Source organism: Plecotus auritus (genome assembly GCF_963455305.1).
Source record: "Plecotus auritus genome assembly, chromosome: 2".
In the NCBI taxonomy this organism is placed as follows: domain Eukaryota; kingdom Metazoa; phylum Chordata; class Mammalia; order Chiroptera; family Vespertilionidae; genus Plecotus; species Plecotus auritus.
The window spans coordinates 1,384,610-1,406,409 of record NC_137771.1 but is presented as its reverse complement, the minus strand read 5'-3'; the positions used below and the strand labels follow the sequence as shown (position 1 = coordinate 1,406,409).

The 21,800-nt window shown below is 65.9% G+C and overlaps 1 protein-coding gene across 2 annotated transcripts in view; it reads right to left on the bottom strand.

Moving 5' to 3' along the window:
• The window catches only part of PRDM16 (PR/SET domain 16), a gene marked incomplete at its 3' end in the record, with an annotated part of 293,838 nt that overhangs the window by 191,310 nt on the left and 80,728 nt on the right, over positions 1-21,800 (bottom strand). For both annotated transcript variants that reach the window (XM_080658196.1, XM_080658197.1), the window contains exon 2: positions 8,970-9,319. In XM_080658196.1, the coding sequence (XP_080514322.1) occupies positions 8,970-9,319 (350 nt within the window). The remainder of the gene's footprint in view (positions 1-8,969; positions 9,320-21,800) is intronic.

The window sequence follows — 21,800 nt, the reverse complement described above, 5'->3', positions numbered from 1 at the left end:
ACAATGGAGCTAGGCCGGGCTCTGGCTCCTGGGACCACACAGGAGGCCACCCTGTCTCAGCATTGGCCCTCTCGGAGGAGGAGACACCACGGCGCACCTGTCGCTGATTTAAGTCACGGTGAGGCGGTGAGGCGGTGAGGGCCCGGGACTCACGAGGCCCCAGACCATGTGACAAGCACACGGGGCCATAGGAGCACCCTCGATGCTGGGGACGCCGCCCCCCCGCCCCCCGACAGGGCCTTCTGAGCGGCTGCCCCAAGCGCCCCGGGGCCAAACGGAGCAGGACAGGGCTGCGGGCGGCTGAGCCGAGGTGGCCTGCGACTCACTGAGAACACATTCCTCCCGGGCTGACCAGCCCTCAGATTCCCGATAAGCAGGCCCCACGGCGGGTGCGCCCTTGTCCCATGACCCAGGGACACCTTTTATGGCCTGCCGCCCTGGACGCTCGTCCTACCCGGCGGGGGGGAGGCGCACGGAGGGGCTGGACGACGGGCCGGCCCGGGCCGCGCTGGGGATCCCCAGGGAGCCGCCTGGCCAGTAGCTGCCACCCTCAGGGGCCGCCCTCCTGGCCCGGTCTGCTCCCAGCGAGGCCGCTGCTGGGAAAGTGCTAGAAATAGACATAGTTCCCAGTAAGTGCCGGGCCCTGCAGATACTTCGGTCTCAGCAGGTGGGTCCCCGGAGACGGGGTCAGCGCAGGGGGGGCGCTGGCCGGCCAGGCTCAGGCCGAACTGGAGAGCCAGCCTCGCTGGGGGGGGGCAGAGTGGGCGCAGACAGAGGACAAGGTCATGTCCTTGTTCCCCCCTCACCTCCTCATCCTGTCCCCCGGAGGAGCCGAGGGTCAGGTCATCACCCGCAGGCCGTGACCGTGGGGCTTGCCCTCACTGAGGGCGCCCGTGTTGGCCTCACGAACTTCGGGGCGAGTGGCAGAAAGACGATGCTAGGGGTCCCAAGTCTGGTCCTCACCCCTGTGCCAATGTCCCGTGCCACCCTGCCCGACCCCTCCCTGCTCTAGGACTCAGGGGAGAAGTGGTGAGGACCCCAGGGGTTCCCAGCATGACTGGGACAATCGGTGCCCGGGACCCCCACTTGGCCATCACCGCCTTGCCCTCGGGGAGGGCGTCCTGTCACTGGTCAGTCTCCAGGGGGCCACCTCCCCCACTGGACCTGACCCTCAGGACTGAGCATCCGCCGATGGGGTGAGGGTGACGGCCCTCGGGAGCTCTGGGTGGCGGGGGCCACCAGGTGTCCTGGCTCGTCCCCCCTGATGTGGCACCCCTCCTTTTCTGAGGGAAAAATGAGAAAAAAGAGGGAGGGAGGGAGGGAGGGAGGGAAGCATCCCTTCTCCTGGGCAGCGGTCAGGGGGCCCACAGGAAGGCCTGAGCCCGGGCCCAGGGGAAGGCTGAGCAGCGGGGCCCCCCGCCCCCCATCTCCTGACACCCGAGCACTCCCTCCCAGGCCCCCGTTCCCAGCGGCCGCCCGGAATGCGGGTGGGTCTGGCTGTCACGGTGGGTGTGAGACGTGAAGGCCAGAAGAGCGGAGGAAGCTGGTATTCATGGACGTCTCTAGAACACGAAGAGAAAATATTCATTTCCTTTTTCGCTTGTGAATCAGATGCGCTATTTAAAGCCAGTGCTCTCGCTGGCCTGGGGCTGAGTTATTACCCCTTAAGGAAATAAAGGAGCCGGCTTGGAGGTATTCTTAGTCATTCTCGCTCCTTTTTCTAAAATTCCTTATATACCCGCGGCGAGCCGGCCCGAGATAGCGCCGCGTTGCAGGGCATTCTTGGGCTAAAATTGTCTGGACCTGATGTCACGGTGCCCGGGAGGGCCGGCGGGGGCTGGCGACGCGGTCCCCTTCCTGCGCCGGGAGAGGCTCCTGGGCAGAGAGGTCCGAGTGGCCCCGATGCGATTCCTGCTGGGCGGACCGGGAACAGTGCCGTGAGCCCCGGTGGGACCGCTCAGGGCGGCCACGCGGACCTGGCAGGTCCTGAAGGTGTGTTTTGCCTCCTAAATGCGCTCAGATAATTATCACGAGAAAAACAAGAAGCAAAGCCTGCCATGTTTCTAGGCCTCAGATAAAACCCAGGTGACACAGGCAGAGCGGGGCACCATCAGGCACGCCCCCCGCCCGGCGGGGAGCCCCCGCGAGGAAGATCTGGGGGTCCCGTCCCGTGCGGGGGAGGGCTTTGGGGAGTCCCAGGTGTGGGTCCTGGAGTTTCCAAGACAAAGAACAGTCCAGATCCGGGACGGAGAGCACCAGGCCGTAGCTCATGTGGCCATCAGACCCACAGGGAGCCCCGGAATCAGGTCTTTATCCTTTAGGGCAGGGGTGGGCAAACTTTGTGACTCGAGGGCCACAATGGGTTCTTAAACTGGACCGGAGGGCTGGAACAAAAGCATGGATGGAGTGTCTGTGTGAACTGATATAAATTCAAAGTAAAGGAGCGGAGGGGAGAGCAAGAGAACCGGATAGAACAGCCGGATCCGGCCCGCGGGCCGTAGTTTGCCCAAGCCTGCTTTAGACCGACCCTACCCTGTCCCCCAGCACCCGGCCCTGTCCCCCAGCACCCGGCCCTGTCCCCCAGCACCCGGCCCTGTCCCCCAGCACCCGGCCCTGTCCCCCAGCACCCGGCCTTGTCCCCCAGCACCCGGCCCTGTCCCCCAGCACCCGGCCCTGTCCCCCAGCACCCGGCCCTGTCAGAGTGACAAGGGAAAAAAGCAATGAGCCGGGCCGGCATGGCTCAGTGGTTGAGCGTCGACCTATGAACCAGGAGGTCAGGGTTTGATTCCCCGTCAGGGCACGTGTCTGGGTTTCAGGCTCCATCCCCAGGGGGGTGGGGGGTGAGCAGGAGGCAGCCGATCCATGATTCTCTCTCATCACGGATGTTTCTCTCTCTCCCTCTCCCCCTTCCTCTCTGACATCAATAAAATATATATATATTTTTTAAAAGCAGCAGTGAGATGATCTGAATAAAAGGCGAACTGAATAAAATCAAGTGAGATGCCCCCCTGCCTCAGGCCCACCAGCAAGAGCGGGCAAGGGGGTGGCTCCAGGGCAGAGAGCGTGTGTGGCACCAAGCCGGGCACACACTGGCCACCAAGCAGCACCGTCTGCCCGTGACCAACGCCCGGCCCCTCCCTGACCCCTGGGACAGGCCGGTGCCCTCGGAAGCCTCCGCGCACCTCGCCGCCAGCTGCCGCCCCATGCCCCGCGCAGCTGCGGGCGCCGTGAGCCTCCCTTCTTCTCTCTAGACCCGCTGTCCGGCCCGGCTGCCCTTGGCACTGGCTGGGTGCTCTCACAGCCCGAGGCCCCGGTGGGCTGGCAGGGACTTCGGGTCCCCAACCAGGACAGTCCTGGGCCCACTGGGCTGCCGGCCGGCCCTCGCTCTGGCCTAGGCACCTGTCATTCTGACGCTCCTGGCGATTCCAACATGCGGGTCAGGTACGTCCCCAGAGCGAGGCCTCGGCCCTCGGGGCTCAGAAACCCCTGGAAAGTCTAAGGAACAGTTCTGACCCACAAGCGCCACCCTCCACAGCTTCCTTTGCAAACTCGGAAGGGAGAGGAGGGCTGCAGGGGGGACGCTGATGCAGGAACGGGGAGAGACCCCCGAGTCTGAGGGGGAGGGGAAGCCTCAGACTGAAGCCCTGGGGGTGCTTGTGACCCCTGCCAGCGCGCCGGCCTGCGAGGGCCCAGGGTGCAGAGGCTGGGCGCACCAGGAACTCGGGTGGCCCTGCCCCTCCCCCACAGGGTGACTCAACCTCTGGGACCCGAGAATGCCATCTGGGTCCCCGTGGAAGCTCCGTCCCGGAGATTCAGAAGCCGAACCCCCACTTCGGCGACACCCTGGTGTCCCAGGGACCAGACACCCTCGGGCTTCATCCTCATCCTGCCACTTTGCACCCAAAACAGGCCCCCCCGCTTCGTCCCATTGTCCTGCAGCCCCAGGCTCAGGGTGGAGGGTGGGCCTGGTCCTCCCCATCACCTCCCCTCGGCCCCGGGACCCTGGGGGAGCCGCCTGGAGGCCGGAGCGCTGGAGCATCGAGCAGCCGGAGGCCACGGGGCTGTGACCCCCTTGACCTTGGAGCCTCCCACAGCTCTGGCCCGGAGCAGCCTGTGTGCTGACTGAACAACAAACACGAGTATTAATACTCGAGAGCCAACCCCTCAACACACCGAGTGAGGGGTTCGGAGGATGGGAGGCCCCCCCATTCACGCTGACATGTCCACCAGCCCCTTCAGCAGGGCCAGAGTGCTGAGGTGCCAGTCACAGCCCGGGCCTGGCGACGCCCTAGGCACCAGCAGCCACTGGCCCCGCTTTCTGGGGAGATAGGCCCCTGACCAAGAGACAGGCCGGGCACAGGCAGGTGCGGTGTGGACTCACCCCTGCGGCTCCCCAGGGCCGGGCATGGCATTCCCCACCCACCAGGCCCCACAGCAGGGGTGGGGACGGGGGGGGGGGGGGGCGGTCACAGCTGCAGGGCCCGGTCCCGGGCAGGTGGCCGAGGAGCCGGCTGCCTCAGCTCTCCCTCTGGGCTGTCACTCACAGCCATCTCTTAATTAGCGAAGTAAACAGCATGATGATAAATGTCATCATTTACTCAACAGATGATCAAAATCATTGTTTCCTCAGACCCCAGGGCAATGAAATGCAATCAGGGGTGATTTATTCGGGCAGGGTGCGTGGCGGCCACGGCAGCAGGCAGGCCGCCCATCGGGGTGGCGGGGTGGGGGGGGGGGCAGTGTTCAGGCATCACCAGGGCACGGGGACAGGCTACCTCTCTTTGATGGAGCCCAGAACCACCTCCACTCACCACAGCTCCCCTCTGTCCCCACAGATGTGCCTGGCCAGGCCGGGGTGCGGGGCAGATACACCTGACCTGGGTGTGTCTCCTAAAACGACAGGAATCCCCCGGCCGGCGGGGCTCAGGGGTTGAGCATCGACTAGGAACCAGAGGTCACAGCCGGATTCCCGGTCAGGGCACATGCCCGCGGGGCGGGCTCGATCCCCAGGGTGGGCCATGCAGGAGGCGGCCGATCCATGATTCTCTCTCATCACGGATGTTTCTCTCTCTCTCCCTCTCCCTTCCTCTCTGACATCAATAAAATATATTTTTTAAAAAATGACAGGCATCTCCAGGTGTCCTCAGAGCACTCAGGAGACGGGGCGCGGCGGGGGGGGGGGCGCCCTACAACACATGTGGGAGGAGGGGTTCACCTGCCCGGCCCAACCCCTCATCCCCATTTTGCTGAAGGAAAACTCCTGCATGAGACCTTGACCCTGAAGGTCGTAGGTCACCTATGTTGGGCCCAGCAGCAAGGGGAGAGACGCGTTTCGGGCCGGAGTGCGAGGACCCCGGGGCCGTGCGTGGCCAGATCGCATGTCAGTCACACAAAGACAGAAGGAAAGGGCCCTTGGCTTCGATCCCAACGGAGCGTCCCGGAAGACAACGTTACCCTCAGAGCGCAAAGAAGCCGTTTCCAGGGCCCACCGCGACGGGAAGAGCAAGCCATCAGACCGAGGCTTCCGCCAGGCCTGGCAACACCTCCCTGTGTCTGTGGGTGGGGGGACCCCTCGGTGTGCCCGACTCCCAGGCCCAGCTGATAGGGAACCCCCCTGCCAGCGTGGAACCCTGCACCCCAGGGAGCCCACGCCGACACAGGACCCTCCTCGGGTGTCCTGTGCCACCTTCACTAGATGTCCCCACCTCTTCTCTCTCCGTAAACGGACGGCGTGCCGACGGTGGTAAAATCAGACCCCCCCCCCCCCCCGGTTTACAAGACAAGGACCAGCACGGGGCTGAACAGCGGCGCCGACAAAACCGGGGTCTGGGGTAGGATCGTGGCATCCGGGCGCTGACCCCGGGACCTGCTCCGAGGTCCGGGCCCGCCCCCCTCACCTGCTCGCCTGCTCACCTGCCTCTTACGCACTAGCACCTGTCGAATTAGCTTTTTTTTTTCTCTCTCTCTCTCTTTTTTCAATCCTCACCCGGGGATATTTCCCACTGATTTTTAGAGAGAGCGGAAGAGAGAGGGAGAGACGGAGACATAGTGGCATGGGAGAAACACATCGATTGGCTGCCTTCTGCAGGAGCCCCGACGGGGGAGGAGCCTGCAACGGAAATACGTGTCCTTGACGGGAATCGAAGCCGGGACCCTTCAGTTCCCAGGCCGGTGGCTCTACCCACTGAGCCACAGCCCGTAGGGCACGTCTAGTCACCTTCCCATCGCGCTGTCGGCTGAGCCAGGCTCCCTGCGGGCCCAGGGAGAGCGTCCTGCGGGAGGACGGACTGGACAGGCCCCGCGGTCAGGCCACTGGGTTTATGTTGGGGACGTGGGGACCCCCAGAAAGATCCAGGCTGTGGAGTCTGGGTTTTTTCCTCTCCAATCTGGGGCCTCCCAGTGCCCGCCCGTGTGCTACCAGGGACCACTCCTCTGCTGCCTGGAAGGGGCATCTGGGGGTCGCGACTCTCTCCCGAGCCGCCCATCCTCCTCGAGGAAGGCGCGAGAACCGAGCGAGACGCAATGGCCTGGCGCGGGAGACGCGTGGGAAAGTCCACGAGGCTGTTCACGGGGGGGGGGGGGGGGAGGGGGGAGGGGGACGGTGGCTTCCTGGCCCCAAGGCCCACACGGAAGCCGGGAGCTAGAAGGCAGCCTGGGCCTCATGGTCAGTTTCAGGGGGAAGGGGGTTCGCCCTGCGTTCTGGGGACACCTGCTCCCTCCCCACCCTCCGTTCCTGGGAGGCAGCGGCTTCCGCAGGCTCTGGGATGCGACAGGGACGCAAACAGCTGCGGACGCGCTCGCTGCAGCCACGAAGCCCCACGCCAGAGCAGCTCGTGGGAGTCCCCCTCGCAGAACAGCCAGAGGAGGGGCGCCCTGAGCGCCGTGGGGCGCGGGGAGGCAGCCCCTGCTCCTGCTGCTGCATGAGAGGCAGCTGGCCGTCACGACCGGGACAAGCCCACGGCCGAGGCGGAGGCGCCGCCGGGAGAGCTTCCCTCACGTTCGCCGAGAACAAATAATATCGCCAAGTCGACAGGCCGGGCAGATAACGGGGCGGCCGGGCCGGGCCGGGCACCCAGCAAGCAGCCGAGACACAGCCGTTTCTCTAAAAAGGAGCAAACGGGAGCCTGTGGCTGAGCCCAGAGGACAACGTCGCCTCAAGCTCAGCAATGCGCTACCTGTGCGGTGCGTTGTCACCGCAGCGGCCACAGCCACCCGCTCTCCAGATAGTCCAGGCCCCCCTGAGCGTGTCCCCCAAGCACCCGCCTTCCCTCCCCAACAGCAGGCGGGACGGAGGGACAGGCAGAGCCTGCAGCCCAAACCACACACCTGTCCCATTCGAGCTGCTCTCCTGGCTCCAGAGGCGACGTGCCAGGGGCCACCAAAGAGCGTGCAGTGGGGCCAGGGCACACAGTGGGGCCAGGGCGCATAGTTCCAACTCCCTCCCATTCTGCCTCACCTGGCTCGGCCCTCACCTGCTCCCGGGCCCTCTCCTGCTCCCGGGCCCTCTCCCGCTCCCAGGTCCTCACCCGCTCCCGGGCCCCTGGGGTTCTGTCCTGAAGGTGACGGGGCCTTGAGCGGCACAGACCCGAGGCTGCCGCTGGGATGGCAGGTCACACCCGGTTCCCACCCGGCCTGCCCAGGGCGGCTGCTGGCATGTGGACTGTGGGGAGTCGGGAGCTCCCGTTCCTTCGTCCGCCTGGCGCACCTGCCTCCCAGCTCCGCTGTTTGCAGCTGGCAGTGGGGAGGGGGCTTCTGTGCCCCCGGCGCCCACCGTGTGCTACCAGGGCCCACTCCCCTGCCGCCAGGAAGCCTGGCTCTGGCCCTGTGAGGAGGGAAGGGCTGCCGCTGGGGGGCCTCCGCCCCCATGAGCGCCAGCCCCTGGCCTGCGGGAGACCCTGAGGAAGCCGGGATGCTGGTGGGCGCGGGGGAGGTGCCGCCGGGGGCAGGCCTCCGGGAGCCTCCAAAGGAGCTGGGAGAGGGCGCGTGAGCAGCGCCATCCCTGGGGAGAGGCTCAGCATGATGGGCAAGGCTAGAAACCGCAAAGCCTCATGGGAGAGCGTGGGCAGGGGGAGGGGACACCTGCAGGGCCACGCTGTCCCACCTTCCGGAGAGGGTCCCCACCCTCACAGCCTGGTCCCAGCTACGCGGCCCTCCCGCCACACCTGGCCTCGCCCAAGAGCCTGGGTGCCCCCCGCGTTTCCCCAGGCAGGGTCCCCGAAGGCTGCCGACCCATGAGACCAGCTGAAGCCCCAGGGGGGGGCCCAGTGCCCTTGGTGGCCGGAGCGGGGCACCCCCAAGGGAGGGACACCTTCAGGGGCGTCAGCAGCCTCACCTAACGTGCCTCCACCCTCCTGACCGCGCACGGGTTCCGGACCATCGAGGCAGACCTCGGCTGCTAGGCTAAGCCGCCGACGCCCCTCCCGCAGGATGAGACTGCGCACCCCACTAACATGAGAAGCGGGGGTTCCTCTCAGGGAGCCAGGGGGTTGGGGGGCGGGGGCCCTGGTGGGATGTGCACGGGGACAGCGTGGCCTTGGGCACGTCCTGGGAGCTGCCCGCCAGGATCGGGCCCTGCAAGAGGCTCCCCCGAGGGGAGACCGTCCCGGGACACCCCGTTCCTCTCCGCGTCCCCCCGGCTTGCAGCCTTAGCACCTCAGCCCAGATGGGAAGCTGGGGCGGGCGGTGGAAGACATGAGCTCATTGAAGACACATTTCCGGGCGGGCAGGGAGCGGGCCAGCCGTGGGGCCGCGGGTCCGTGAGGCCTCGATGATTTGGGAGTCACGTCATGTGAGCCGCGGGATGAAATCAGCCTGGGAACCCTGACCGCCGGCCGCTCCCCGCCGGCCGCTCCCCGCCGGCCGCTCCCCGCCGCCCTCCCCGCCGGCCTCCCCGCCGCCCTCCCGGCCCTCCGCTCCGCCGCTTATAAATAGATGGAGCCGAGATGAATGCCGTGATCCATCACACTCACCTCCCATCCGAAGTCGGCCTCCCGCAGCGTGGCCCGGGGCGCCGCCATGCAGGGGCCCAGGCGCTCCCCGACCTCCAGCCGCTTCTTGGCCCAGATGCCCAGGCCGGCGCCCGGGATGGAGGACTCGCGCAGCTCGAAGTCGGGGGGGATGGGGATGTCGTCGGGGATGTAGACGGGGGCCTCGTAGGGTGAGCCCTCCTTGGGGGTGAAGTCCTCGCTGGTGGGGAAGGGGGACGCCGGCCCCATGGGGATGGGGGACATGATGCTGTCCTCGGTCTCTTCCTCCGCACTCTCGCCCGCCAGCAGGTCCGGGTCCGGCTCGTACATACTATTTACAATGTCACCGTCACCTGAGGGAGACAGCACAGCGTCAGGCCGGGCGCAGCCCTCCCAGGGCGTGAGGCTCGGGGGGGGCCCCCCGGGACTGGGATGGATAGAAGCCGCCCTGCCCGGGATACGTCGCCTCTGCCCTCCTGACCGAGCCCCCCCCCCCGCACCCCTATAAAAGGCGCTAGGATGCCCGCCGCCCCCCCGCCCCCCCAGAGGCCCTCCGGAACCAGCATCCCCCACAACTCCTGTGTCCACCTGGGGGACAGCGGGGACAGGAGCACGCACACGCCACAAGCTTGGGGACAGCGGGGGTCGGCGGCACACTGGCACCCAGCCGGGGGCTGGTGGTGAGCCCAGAGCCACCCAGGTGTCCGCAGCCTGAATGGAGGCGGCCCGAGTTCCCGGGAGGACTCGGGATTTGGGCTCCGGTGGCCTGTACCCCACCCCGGGCCTCTCTGGGCGGCTGCGTGGGCAGCAGGCCCGGGTCCTGACCGGCTCCTGGCGGTGAGGACAGAGGCTGCTGATGGCACCTCGTGGGCCCGCGGGCTGAGGCCCAGCGCCCAGCGGGGCAGGAGGAATCCTCTCTGGGGCTCCTCCTGAGAGACGCTCGGTGCCAGGATAGCGCCCCCGGCACACCCAGCCCCCAGGAGGCCATAACACGCGGGCTGGGGAGCGACAGTGAGAGCAGGCGGGGCGGGGGCGGGGCGCGGCACGCAGTGGGGAGAGGGCTCAGGCAGGCATCACCCCCAAGAGCTGAAAAGACAGGCAAATGTTCACAGCACGCTCGTTACCCACAATCCACGAAGGCGGGCACACCTGGGGCACACACCTGGGGCACACACCTGGGGCACACACCTGGGGGGCACACCTGGGGGGCACACACCTGGGGGCACACCTGGGGGACACACACCTGGGGGGCACACCTGGGGGGCACACTGGGGGCGGGCACACCTGGGGGACACACTGGGGGGCACACCTGGGGCACACACCTGGGGGGCACACCTGGGGGCAGGCACACCTGGGGGGCACACCGGGGGGCACACTGGGGGCAGGCACACCTGGGGGACACACTGGGGGGCACACCTGGGGCCCAGCAGCAGGTGAGCGCTGAGGAGCGGGCCCGTCTGCAGGTGAACACTCGGCCACGAAGGGGGCCCGCCACTGCCACGCTGAGCGAGAGGCGGGCACGAAGGCCACGCATGCCGCGCCGGGCTCCATGTCTGCGGGTTCCCAGAACCCGCGAGCCCCCAGCGGCGGCCCTCACGCTGCGGGCGAGGGGCTGTGCGTGGCGCGGGGTGTCTCTGGGGCCGGGGCCGGGGCCGTCTGAGTGGACAGAGGCGCGGGTCGCTCTACCTGCGAAGGCGCTGAAGGCCACGGAACGGTCCGCTCAGAGCGGCCTCTCCATGTGCGTGAGTGTCACCATGACGAGGCTTTAACTTGGGGGGGGGGCGGGGAGGGCAGAGGGGCAGCGAGGACACCCGCCCGCCCGAGGGCTGCCCTCTGCCACTGTGACAGGGAGCCGGGCTGTGCCACCTCGACCCTCGGTCCTCCCCGCTCCCTCCCTGACGTGGCGGGCGAGGCCGAGGTCTCCATGGCGACGGGACTCTCAAGTACAAGGGAAGTGGCTCCGGTCCCTCGTGCTGGGCAAGCAGATCTGGTGCGGGACCAACAGAGGTTTTCTCCCCGGAGAAACGGTCTCGGGGAGAAAGCCGTGGCGGAGAGCACCTGGCAACAGCGCCTGTGGTGGGGTCCCTCCAGCAGCAGCCCCCGCCCTGAGGCCCCGTGGCTGGGGTGTGAGAGGCACCCCCCCGCCTGCCCCCCTCCCTCCCCCGTGCAGGCAGGTTGTAAGGGGGCAATAAGGTGCCACTTCGTTCCTAGGAACCACAGAGCTCACCCCAGGCCCCACGCAGTCCTCACTCCTGGGCGGGGGGGGGGTGGGGGGGGGCTGTGCTCCAGACAGTGAGGGACCAGCCAGGCTGCGCATGGGCCCCCGTACTGTGTGCCCCCCGTACTGTGTCCCCCTTCCGTACTGTGCCCCCCCGTACTGTGTCCCCCATACTGTGTCCCCCCCATACTGTGTTCCCCGTACTGTGTGCCCCCCGTACTGTGTCCCCCCTGTACTGTGTCCCCCCGTACTGTGTCCCCCCATACTGTGTCCCCCCCATACTGTGTCCCCCCGTACTGTGTCCCCCCCGTACTGTGTCCCCCCGTACTGTGTGTCCCCCGTACTGTGTCCCCCCCGTACTGTGTCCCCCCCCCGTACTGTGTCCCCTGTACTGTGTCCCCCCTGTACTGTGTCCCCCCCCGTACTGTGTCCCCCCCGTACTGTGTCCCCCCCCGTACTGTGTCCCCCCCCGTACTGTGTCCCCCCCCGTACTGTGTCCCCCCCCCGTACTGTGTCCCCCCCGTACTGTGTCCCCCGTACTGTGTCCCCCCTACTGTGTCCCCCCCCTACTGTGTCCCCCCCGTACCGTGTCCCCCCCGTACCGTGTCCCCCCCCGTACTGTGTCCCCCCCGTACTGTGTCCCCCCCGTACTGTGTCCTCCCCCCCCCCCCCGTACTGTGTCCCCCGCATGCAGGTATATCCCGGGGCTCATTTTTGGGGGGGGAGGTGTTATTTTCTTTTTTTTTAAATATTTGTTTATCGGTTTCAGAGAAGAAGGGAGAGGGAGAGAGAGAGGAACATCAATGCTGAGAGAGTCATTGATCGGCTGCCTCCTGCACGCCCCCCACTGGGGATGGAGCCCGCAACCCGGGCCTGTGCCCCGACCGGGAATCGAGCCCTGACCTCCTGGTTCCTAGGTCGACGCTCGACCCCTGAGCCCCGCCGGCCGGGCCCTTTACAGTTTCTGTGTGAATTCTACTCCCCAAACACCTCGCCTGCTGGAGGATAAGCGAGCTTACAAGCGTGTTGAACCTGCTGGCCACGCTCACAGGAGCGCGGGGCCGTGGCGTGTTTCCTGCGGACTGAAGGAGGCTGTGCAGCCCCCCCCCCCCGCCCCCCCCCCCGCCACGGGCACGGGGTTAAGTGCTGCCCGAGGCACCAGGAGAACCGAGTCTCGTTCGGCTGCCCCCGCGCCCTCCCTCGGGGGGGGGGGGCAGGTGGCCTGATTACTGTGCAGAAGCGTCTGGAGAAATGAGGCGTCACAAGCCGCCCCAGGCCCCGGAGGAAGCGGAGAGCTGCTCCGAGACGCCAGAGGCGCGGGCAGGCCGAGCGCAAACGGTCCCTCTCCCCGGATCCTCGACCGGAGAGGCCGGATCCAGAGGCCATCCCTCCCCAGCCCGGGCTCTGGCCCGACCCCTCCGCCCTCTGCCCTCTGCCCTCTGCCCTCTGCCCTCTGCCCTCTGCCCGGGGCTGGATGTGCATTCCCCCGGACCAGCCACCCCGGCTCCATGACACTGCCCGGTCCAGCGGCTCCCCCTCCAAGGCCGGGACACAGCCAGGAACACAAGCGTTCGATGACGTGGGAACGGCAGGGCGATGTGTGTGAGCTCCTGCGCGGGGGGGGGGGGGGGGGGGGGGGGGGGGGCGGGGGGGTGTTCAGGAGAGGGATTCAGGCCTGAGCCCATCGTTCCTAAAAGTTCTTTAGGGAGACCTACCAGGATAATAAAAGCAGGGAGGGGGAGGGGGTGTGTATGGGTGCTGTGTGTGTGTGGGGGGGGTGTCTGTGAGTCTGTGAGGCGTGTGAGGGGAGGCGATGGTCCAGCCAGCCCTCTGCCTCCGTGGGGTGGGCGGTGTGGCTGAACTCTGCCTGGAACCCCGAGAAGAAAGGGGGGGCAAGCCCCCCGTGGTGGCTACAGACCCACCAGGACACAGAGCGGAATGCACGGATACTAGGGAGGATGTGGATACAATGTTACAGCCCCAGGTTAGGAGGACACATTGTATCCACATCCTCCCTAGTATCCTTGGCCAGTGTATCCTCTCGGCACTGGGAGGAGCCTGCAGCGCTGCAAACTCTTAGCATCGGAGCCAGGCAAAGGGCTCAGGGTCTCGCCCTCTCGCAGGCCTGCACCTGCATGTGAGCGTACAAGGACTTCGGTTAACGCTGGGATGGAACGGCACCTGCTTTGAAAGGCCAGGTCTGTGTTGCTCGGCTGAGTAGCCCGGAGGACATTTCCTTCCTCTCGCCGTCCCAGAGACCCCTCCCCTTGGCCTGGTCCCCCCCGCCTCCCCCTGATCCCGATCCTTCGGGCAGGAAATCACCTCGGACAATCACCTGTCACCTTCTTCGGCACCCTCCAAGGGCGGTAGTGCCAGGCAGGGCCAGGATGGCAGAGGCCGCCAAGGTGCCCTGTGACCGGCCAGAAAGTGAGCCCCCCCAAATCTGCACCTTCTCCCCGCCCCCCATTCCAGCCCATCTGGCGATCATCTCAGGGTCAGAGGTCAAAAGCAAGTCGACCTCTGCTGATCCTTGGGGGGGCAGTACTAACCCCCCGAATGGGCGAGAACAGGTCAGAGGCCATGGCGACCGTCCCGTGAGTGACCTTCTCAGAAACAGAGCTGTGGGGCCTGCGGTGGCCCCGGCCCGGTTTGCTGGAAGAGCCGGTGATGCGAGGCCGATTGGCAGCAAACTCCACCCAGGGATGCGCCCCGTCCGCTGAGCGCACGATGCCGGCCACGCCCGCCTGTGGCCGCTGCTCCCGGCTGCCGCCCGGAGCCCACCCTGCACCCTGCACCCTGCCCCCTGCCCCCGGCTCATGGGCTCGCGGGGCCCCGAGGAGAAACCGTCCCTGCCCCCATGGAACCAGCTCCGAGAGGCAGACCAGAGCTGAGACACCGCCTCCCACACGCCTCCCTCACGCGTCCCCGTGACACTGAGGTGGCCAGGCCTCTACTGGCACCTCCTCCCTGTGAACCGGGACCCCACGGCCTCCCTGGGCAGTGACACCATGGGGGGAGGGTGATGCACAGGCCGGGGCGCAGCTGGCTCCCCCACAGCCTGGCGAGCCAGGGATGAGCCAGGTCAGTCAGGCCCCTCTGGAACCTTCTAAAGCAGCCCCCTTCCTGAGGCGGAGCAGCAGGCCCTGGGCCAGGAGCGCTCCCTGGGAATTCTCATCCACTGGCTTCGGAACCCAGTGACCTCTGACCTCAGTGACCTCTGAACCCAGTGACCTCTGAGAATGAATGCAGCTCCTCTCAAAGGGGTGCTGGTTCCTTGTGGAGACCAGCCCGCTCCGCAAAGCGGCACAGCGCGGGACACAGGACGTGCGGGACACAGGACGCGCGGGGATACAGGTCGCGCGGGACACAGGACGCGCGGAACTGGGCCGAGTGGGGCGGGGCCGAGCGCACACCTCCAGTCGAAGGGTCAGATGGACACCACGTGGCCCTGGACGGGGGACCCAGGTGCGCAGGGGACGGGCAGGTCTGAGCTGTCTCTGGGGACAGCCCGTAGGGCATGGCGTCAGCTGTGGGTCAGGCCGAGGAGCGGGAGCTCGGCCCCCAGAGGCGCACCGAGCCCTGGCCGCGCGCAGAGGCCGCTGTGCCCCGGACAAGCGCTGGGGGCCGGTGGGCTGCAATAGTCGCTGGTCGGGGTCAGGAGCCAGGGACCGGCCGTGTTGGGTTTTGGGGACGGTGTGCCCCTCCAGCTCAGGGTGCTCAGCGTGGGGTCCCCAGACCCATGGCACCCGTGTCCCCTGGCACTAGTAGAAGCACAGCTCCCACCCAGACCCACTCCACCGGCGGCTGCAGGCAAGGTGGGCTGTGCCCACCTGCACCCTCGGCCTGTGGCACGGCAGCTGCGGCTCCGCGTGGGGGGTGCGCAGCCCGCATCAGAAACGCTGCATCGGAAGCGTGCGCCTGCAACAACAGGGTGGGACCTCCTAAAATGGCCACAGGTCACCCTGGAAGTCCACGCCGCTCCATCCACCCAGACCCGCTCCATCCCCCCGACCCGCTTCATCCCCCCCACCCGCTCCATTCCCCCCATCCGCTTCATCCACCCCACCTGCTCCATCCACCTGACCCGCTCCATCCACCCCAACCCGCTCCATCAACCCGGACCCGCTCCATCCACCCCAACCCGCTCCATCCACACCCACCCGCTCCATCCATGCGGACCCGCTCCATCCACCCCAGCCCACCACAAGGACCAGAGTCGACCACGCCCAGCAACCCCATCGGTCGCCAAGGGAATTCGGGCCTCGGTTTACCTCCCAGCAGAAGCCTTTAAAGGGCAATGCTCCGTCAGGAAGCTCCCCGGCCGAGCTCACAGTTCCGGGCCGTCCCACAGCCGGGCACCTGGCCCAGCGGCTCCCACGGAGGCTCCAGGGGCTTCCAGGGCGGGTTACGGCCCCGAGCCCTCTGCTGACTGGCCTCCAGCGGTGTCACTCAAGACCCCTGAGCCGCCCGCTGTCATTACAGGGTTTCTGTGGGTGAGGGACCCCAGCACCCCCTTCCCTAGCACGGCTCCCGGGGACAGGACCCTCATGACATCCGGGAACCAGCAGGCTCTGTTTCCAGTGGAGCCACGTGGCCAGGCCTCTCCCATCTGTTTAAACCTCCTACCGAGACCACCAGCCGCAGCGGCCCACGGGCTCTGGAAGTGCCCCACCCCCACCGGGCTCTGTGTGGGCCCTGGGCCGGAAGTGGCCATCACATCAACCAGCAGCAAGGGCCTCGGGCCACGCCCTCTCCCAGGGAGAGACAGGCTGCGGCACGGGACAGCCCCCCCCCACCCCGCCCGCCCCGCCAACTCCAGGTTTTAGTGCCACGGGTCAAGCTGAATGCACCAGGCCCGTGGGAAGCGGTATTTGGAGGTGCCGTTCAGGTCGGTCAGTGTGTGAAAGGAATGTGGTGGCAGAGGTGAGGTGAAGTGCAGGACAGACCATCGCTGCGACTGTGGGAAGCCAAGTCCCAGGGTGTCCACAGGCCGCTCAATTCTAGAGCCCAGGACTATGAAGGCGACTGTGCAGCAATGGGTAGGCCTGGTCAGAATGCAACTCCTCCTCTGTTCTGTGGCGCAAACCATCAGCACTGAGTCAGCTTGTCCACTGAGGGCTCAAGTTATGGATTAATGGATGGATGGTGGGTGGATGGATGGATGGATGGATGGTGGGTGGATGGATGGATGTGTGGTGGGTGGATGGATGGATGGATGGATGGATGGATGGTGGGTGGATGGATGGATGGATGGATGGTGGGTGGATGGATGGATGGATGGTGGGTGGATGGATGGATGGATGGATGGTGGGTGGATGGATGGATGGATGGATGGTGGGTGGATGGATGGATGGATGGTGGGTGGATGGATGGATGGATGGTGGGTGGATGGATGGATGGATGGATGGTGGGTGGATGGGTGGATGGATGGATGGGTGGATGGATGGATGGATGGTGGGTGGATGGATGGATGAATGGTGGGTGGATGGATGGATGGATGGTGGGTAGATGGATGGATGGATGGATGGTGGATGGATGGATGGATGGATGGATGGTGGGTGGATGGATGGATGGATGGTGAGTGGATGGATGATGAATGAATATTTGGATGGATGGATGGATGGGTGGATGGATAGATGGATGGATGAAAGGAAGGAGGGAAGGATGGATGGAAGGAAGAATGAATGGATGAATAAATGAATGGATAGATGGATGGATGGTGGATGGATGGATGGATGGATGGATGAGGAATAAATATTTGGATGGATGGATGGGTGGGTGGATGGATAGATGGGTGGATGTAGATGGTGGGTGGATATGTGGGTGGATGGATGGATGGATGGGTGGGTGGGTGGGTGGATGGATAGATGGGTGGCTGTAGATGGTGGGTGGATGTGTGGGTGGATGGATGGATGGATGGATGGATGGATGGGTGGGTGGATGGATGGATGGGTGGGTGGATGGATAGATGGGTGGATGTAGATGGTGGGTGGATGTGTGGGTGGATGTAGATGGTGGGTGGATGTGTGGGTGGATAGATGGATGGATGTGTGGGTGGATGGATGGATGGATGGATGGATGGATGGGTGGGTGGGTGGATGGATGGATGGATGGATGGGTGGGTGGATGGGTGGGTGGATGGATGGATGGGTGGCTGTAGATGGTGGGTGGATGTGTGGGTGGAAGGACGAAGAAAGTTAAAGGCAGAAACTCTCACTTCCCATTCTTGACTTCCCTTCCCTGAGGATACCCCTTGTCCCTCTTACCCCGGGGGCTCTGATTGGTTAATCGGGGGACACCTAGGCTCGCTGGGCCCAGAACCATCTCGGGAAGGAGCCTGTTTCTCAGCTGCTCCCTCAGAGCTGCCCCCCTTCAGCCATGTGAGTGGCCTGCCTGGCCAGCACTCCAGGGGTGCAGTGGGCTCGATGGCGATTCTGGGGTTCCGCTGCAGGCCCCGGCCCTCTGAGCTGGTGGGACTTCGCTTCCCCGCCTTCTGACTGTTCTTTTATCTCTGGAACCACACGGTGAGGCGTGCTGGGTACTGGGCCCCGCAGAGACCCCAACACGGCCCCCCTGCCCCCGAGCCTGTAAGTCCCCCTGAGCTGTGACTGTCAGGGACCATCTTGCCTGAGGCTCAGGGAGGGGGACGGGGCAGAGAGCAGCAGTCGGTCAAGCTGGGCCCGCGGCGGCCACTGGATAAACAGTGACTTACGATTGCTTCTAACAGGATTTCCATGCTGCTACGTTCCTGCCCAGGACAGCCAGGCAAGGGGGAGCCCCATCCCCGATGGAGGGGTTCTTGGGGCCGCACGAGCGTCCTGCAGACCCACCTCCCCACCGCTTGCCGGAAAGGGAGCAGGGAATTGGCGGCTCAGGGTTGCCACTGTTGTGTTTTCAAGCACCCAGGGCAAACGGGTGCCCCTCCCACCCCGGACCTGCCTGGGAGACAAGCAGAGGGTCCCGGCTGCAGGACCAACCCAAAGAGGTGCCCCCGGTGCTGGGGACCCGCCGCCCGCGCCCCCCGCCGGAGCTGCAGGGCCGCGGCCGCCCCAGGCCACGCTCATTGCCATTCGCCTCGCACGCAGCCTCGAGCTTCAGAGCCCGCAGCCGAGCGCGGCGGTTATTAACGCGGCAGATTAACAGCTCCGAGAGCAGACATTCCTGCAGACGTGCTCCATGTTGGTAATAATCCACCGCCGTTTAGCATCCCAGCCCTCGCCCGGGACCTGGCCCGCAGGGACCTGAGGCTCGGAGCCCAGCTGCCCGGCCCAGGGCGCTGAGTGTCCCCGGGGCCCAGGGGGGCCGGGGAGGCGCAGAGCTGGCCTCTGTCTGGCTGGCGGCCTGGCCCAGCCTCTCCCGCCAGGGCCCTCCCCGACACAGAGGAGCCCCCACCTTCCCCCACCCCGACAAGATGGCACTGTCACCCGCATGGCCTGTGGCATGTCCCCGGCACGGAGCCGGCAGGAAAGGCTCGGGCAGGAGGAAGTGAGGCCAGAACCACCCGCGGCCGGTCCAGAGCCCGCGGCGGGCAGTGCGGGTCCTTCGGGCCCTGGGCCAGTGTCCACTGGCCTCCTGTCCCCCAGGAGGACCGTGTGGGCTGAGCTGTGTCCCCCCCCCCCCCCCGCCCGCCCCCCGCCCCCCGCCACGTTTTGCCCGAACCCTGGGCCCCGTGGATGCGAGCCAAGTTGGAGACAGGGTCGTCGTAGAGGTGAGGTGAGGTCACTTGGGTGGATTTTCATTCGACACAACTGTGTCCTCCGCACAGGAAGAGGAGACAGGGGCACAGGGTGTGGACACGGCCCTGGATGACGGAGACCTTGGGGAATAAATGTTTGATGCCCCCAGTGTATGGTACTTCGTTCCCGCCGCCTGGTACGGATCCACAGAGCCAGGCTGGAGGGCCCTGGCCCCCCACGGGTGCAGCCGGGGGTCCTCACCGCTCCCCGCCCCCCTCCGGAAGCTCCCCACCTGCCCCCTCGGTTCTTAGTCTGCTCAGAGCATCCTGAAGCAGGTCACTAGTCTACCCATTTCACAGACGCAGAAACTGATGCACAAACGGATGACGGTTCTGGATGAGCCCTTTGCTGGGAGGGAAGCCTGAAGCAGCAGCTCCTCGGAGCCTGGGACACTGGATACCCCGGGAAGGAGTCGTCTGCTGCTTGGGGCCACGGCCAAGCTCAGCCACTCAAGGTCAGATCCACCTCCCGACAGACCGGCGGGGGCCTGGGGCAGGTTTCACAGGCCCCCCCCCACCTCCCAGGGGCCCCTCTGCCTTTCCCAGCTCCCGCCTGCAGCTGGGCCCAGCTGCCAAGGGGCTGCCGGCGAGACCGCGCCAGAGCTCACTGCCCACACTCGCCCTCCCGGCCCCGGTCCCCGTCCAGCGGGGCTGACACGGGGCCGGGGGCTGTGACCGGCAGCCCAGACCACCTGGCCCCTCCTTAAAGCCAGCGCATTATTCTAAGACGATTATTTATCGGCGGGTGCTCCGGGGACCGCGTTCCTATTTCAGGCCGCCCCATTTCCTCGTGCTTCCATCGCCCGGGGCAGGCGGTGCGCCGCCGTTTTGATCAAGGCTTGTTCCCGGTGAAAAGCCTCTTTTGTTTCTGAGATGGGATTGGCCTTTCCCCCGCTTTATTCCTCGGTTAATACGCCACTTCCCCGAGCCCCGGGGCAGCGCGGTGGCCGCCGATTGCTCAAATCTCACTGTTTTTCTTCTAAATCACGGCCCCCTCCCCCCCTCACCCCCACCCCGTGCTGCACGCTGTGCGAGCTGTGGCCGAGCAGGGTGTCCTCAGGCCCCGCCACCTCCTGCTCTGCAGAGGCACCAGCGGGGCCGCCCCACCCCTCAGTGTCAGAGGAGGCCGTGCCAGGCACCAGCCCATCACCTCGCATCCGGCAGCTCGCCATTTTTAAAAATTGGAGGTGCCCAGCCGGTGTGGCTCAGTGGTTGAGCATCAACCTATGAACCAGGGGGTCAGGGTTCAATTCCCGGTCAGGGCACATGCCCGGGTTGCGGGCTCCATCCCTAGTAGGAGGCATGCAGGAGGCAGCCGATCCATGACTCTCTCCCTCTCCCTTCCTCTCTGAAATAAAAATAAGATAAAAATTATAAAGACAGCCCTGACCGGTGTGGCTCAGTGGATAGAGTGTCGGCCTGGGGACGGAAGGGTCCCGGGTTCGATTCCGGTCAAGGGCATGTACCTTGGTTGCATGCACATCCCCGGTGGGGGGTGTGCAGGAGGCAGCTGATCGATGTTTCTCTCTCATCGATGTTTCTAACTCTCTATCCCTCTCCCTTCCTCTCTGTGGAAAATCAATAAAAAATATATTTTTTTAAAAAATTATGAAGACAACGGTGGTAAACGACAACACAGAATGCACCGCCCTCACCATTGTTTGTGCAGCTCAATGGCCTTCAACACAGTCACACTGTCACGCAGCCGTCACCACCATCGTCTCTAGAACTTTCCACCTTCCTGAGCTGGACCGCTGTCTCCACTGAACACCCCCGCCCCGCCCCGCCCCACCCCGCCCCTGCACCACCACCCGCGCTGTCCCTGTGGGTCTGACTCCTCCGGGGCCTCATCCGAGCGGCACCCCCGTGCCCGTCCTGCTGCGTCTGCTTTTTTCCACCTGATGCCGCACGGTCCCCCCCGCCCCCCGCCCACCCGCCCGGACACGGGGCCGTTTCCCCCTGTTCTGAACGTGGGGGCGCAGCTGTCTGAGCCCACAGTGTGCTCCGAGCATCAGTGAAAACCACGGGACGGGGTCTCCCAGCTGCTCCCGCGCCTGAGACTGGCCGCGTCCTCGGGCGGGTCCTCACCGTCTCGCCATCTCAGGTCCTACAGGCCCAGGGACTCCCCTTCCGGTTTCCACACAGACACTCTCTGGACCCCAGCCCCCCCCCTCCCCGCTCTGTAGAAAAGGGGTGTATCCCAGCTGGGACAGTTGGGAGGGTCAAGGCCACAGGCCTGCATGTGGGGACCCTGTTCCTGGCACTGCCACTGCGGGACCGCCAGGCACCCCCACACCGCTGGCCCACAGCGCTCACGCCCCATCCCCATTAAGCCTCTCTGGAGCCCACTTGCCCAGGTGCACCCCGGGAACGAGGGGGACCCCGTCCCGCTGGAGGCGGCGCCTGGTAGACGGGGCAAGAGGCCCTGCAGGAGCCCCAGGGGACAGGCGTCGGCCCCCAGGCCTGGGCACAGCCCCGAGCGGCTGGGTGTTCTGAGGCCCCGTCTACGCGGGGCGGCGGGCGGCCTTGCCAGTGTCGGGTCCTCAGGGGAGGAGGGAGGGGAGACCCAGAGGGATGTAGCTCACACAGGCCGGGGGCCCAGCCACTCAGCATGTGGCCGGGGGTGTGGGGACAAACACACTGTTTCTGCGAACCCAGAGGCTTCAGTGGGGTGTGGAGGAAGGGACCGCGGTGGGACAGTCACCTGCCCGACAGCCATGCCTGTTGCTATGGGCAACCGGGACGAGGGATGAGGCCCCAGCAGCTGCCCCACCCGGGGGCACAGTGTCGGGGACGGAAGGGCTGGGTCCCCGCCGGCTCCCCGTCCCCTCTGGGCTGCACGTGGAGGAGGAGGAGCGGGTTGATGCCCATGACCACCGAC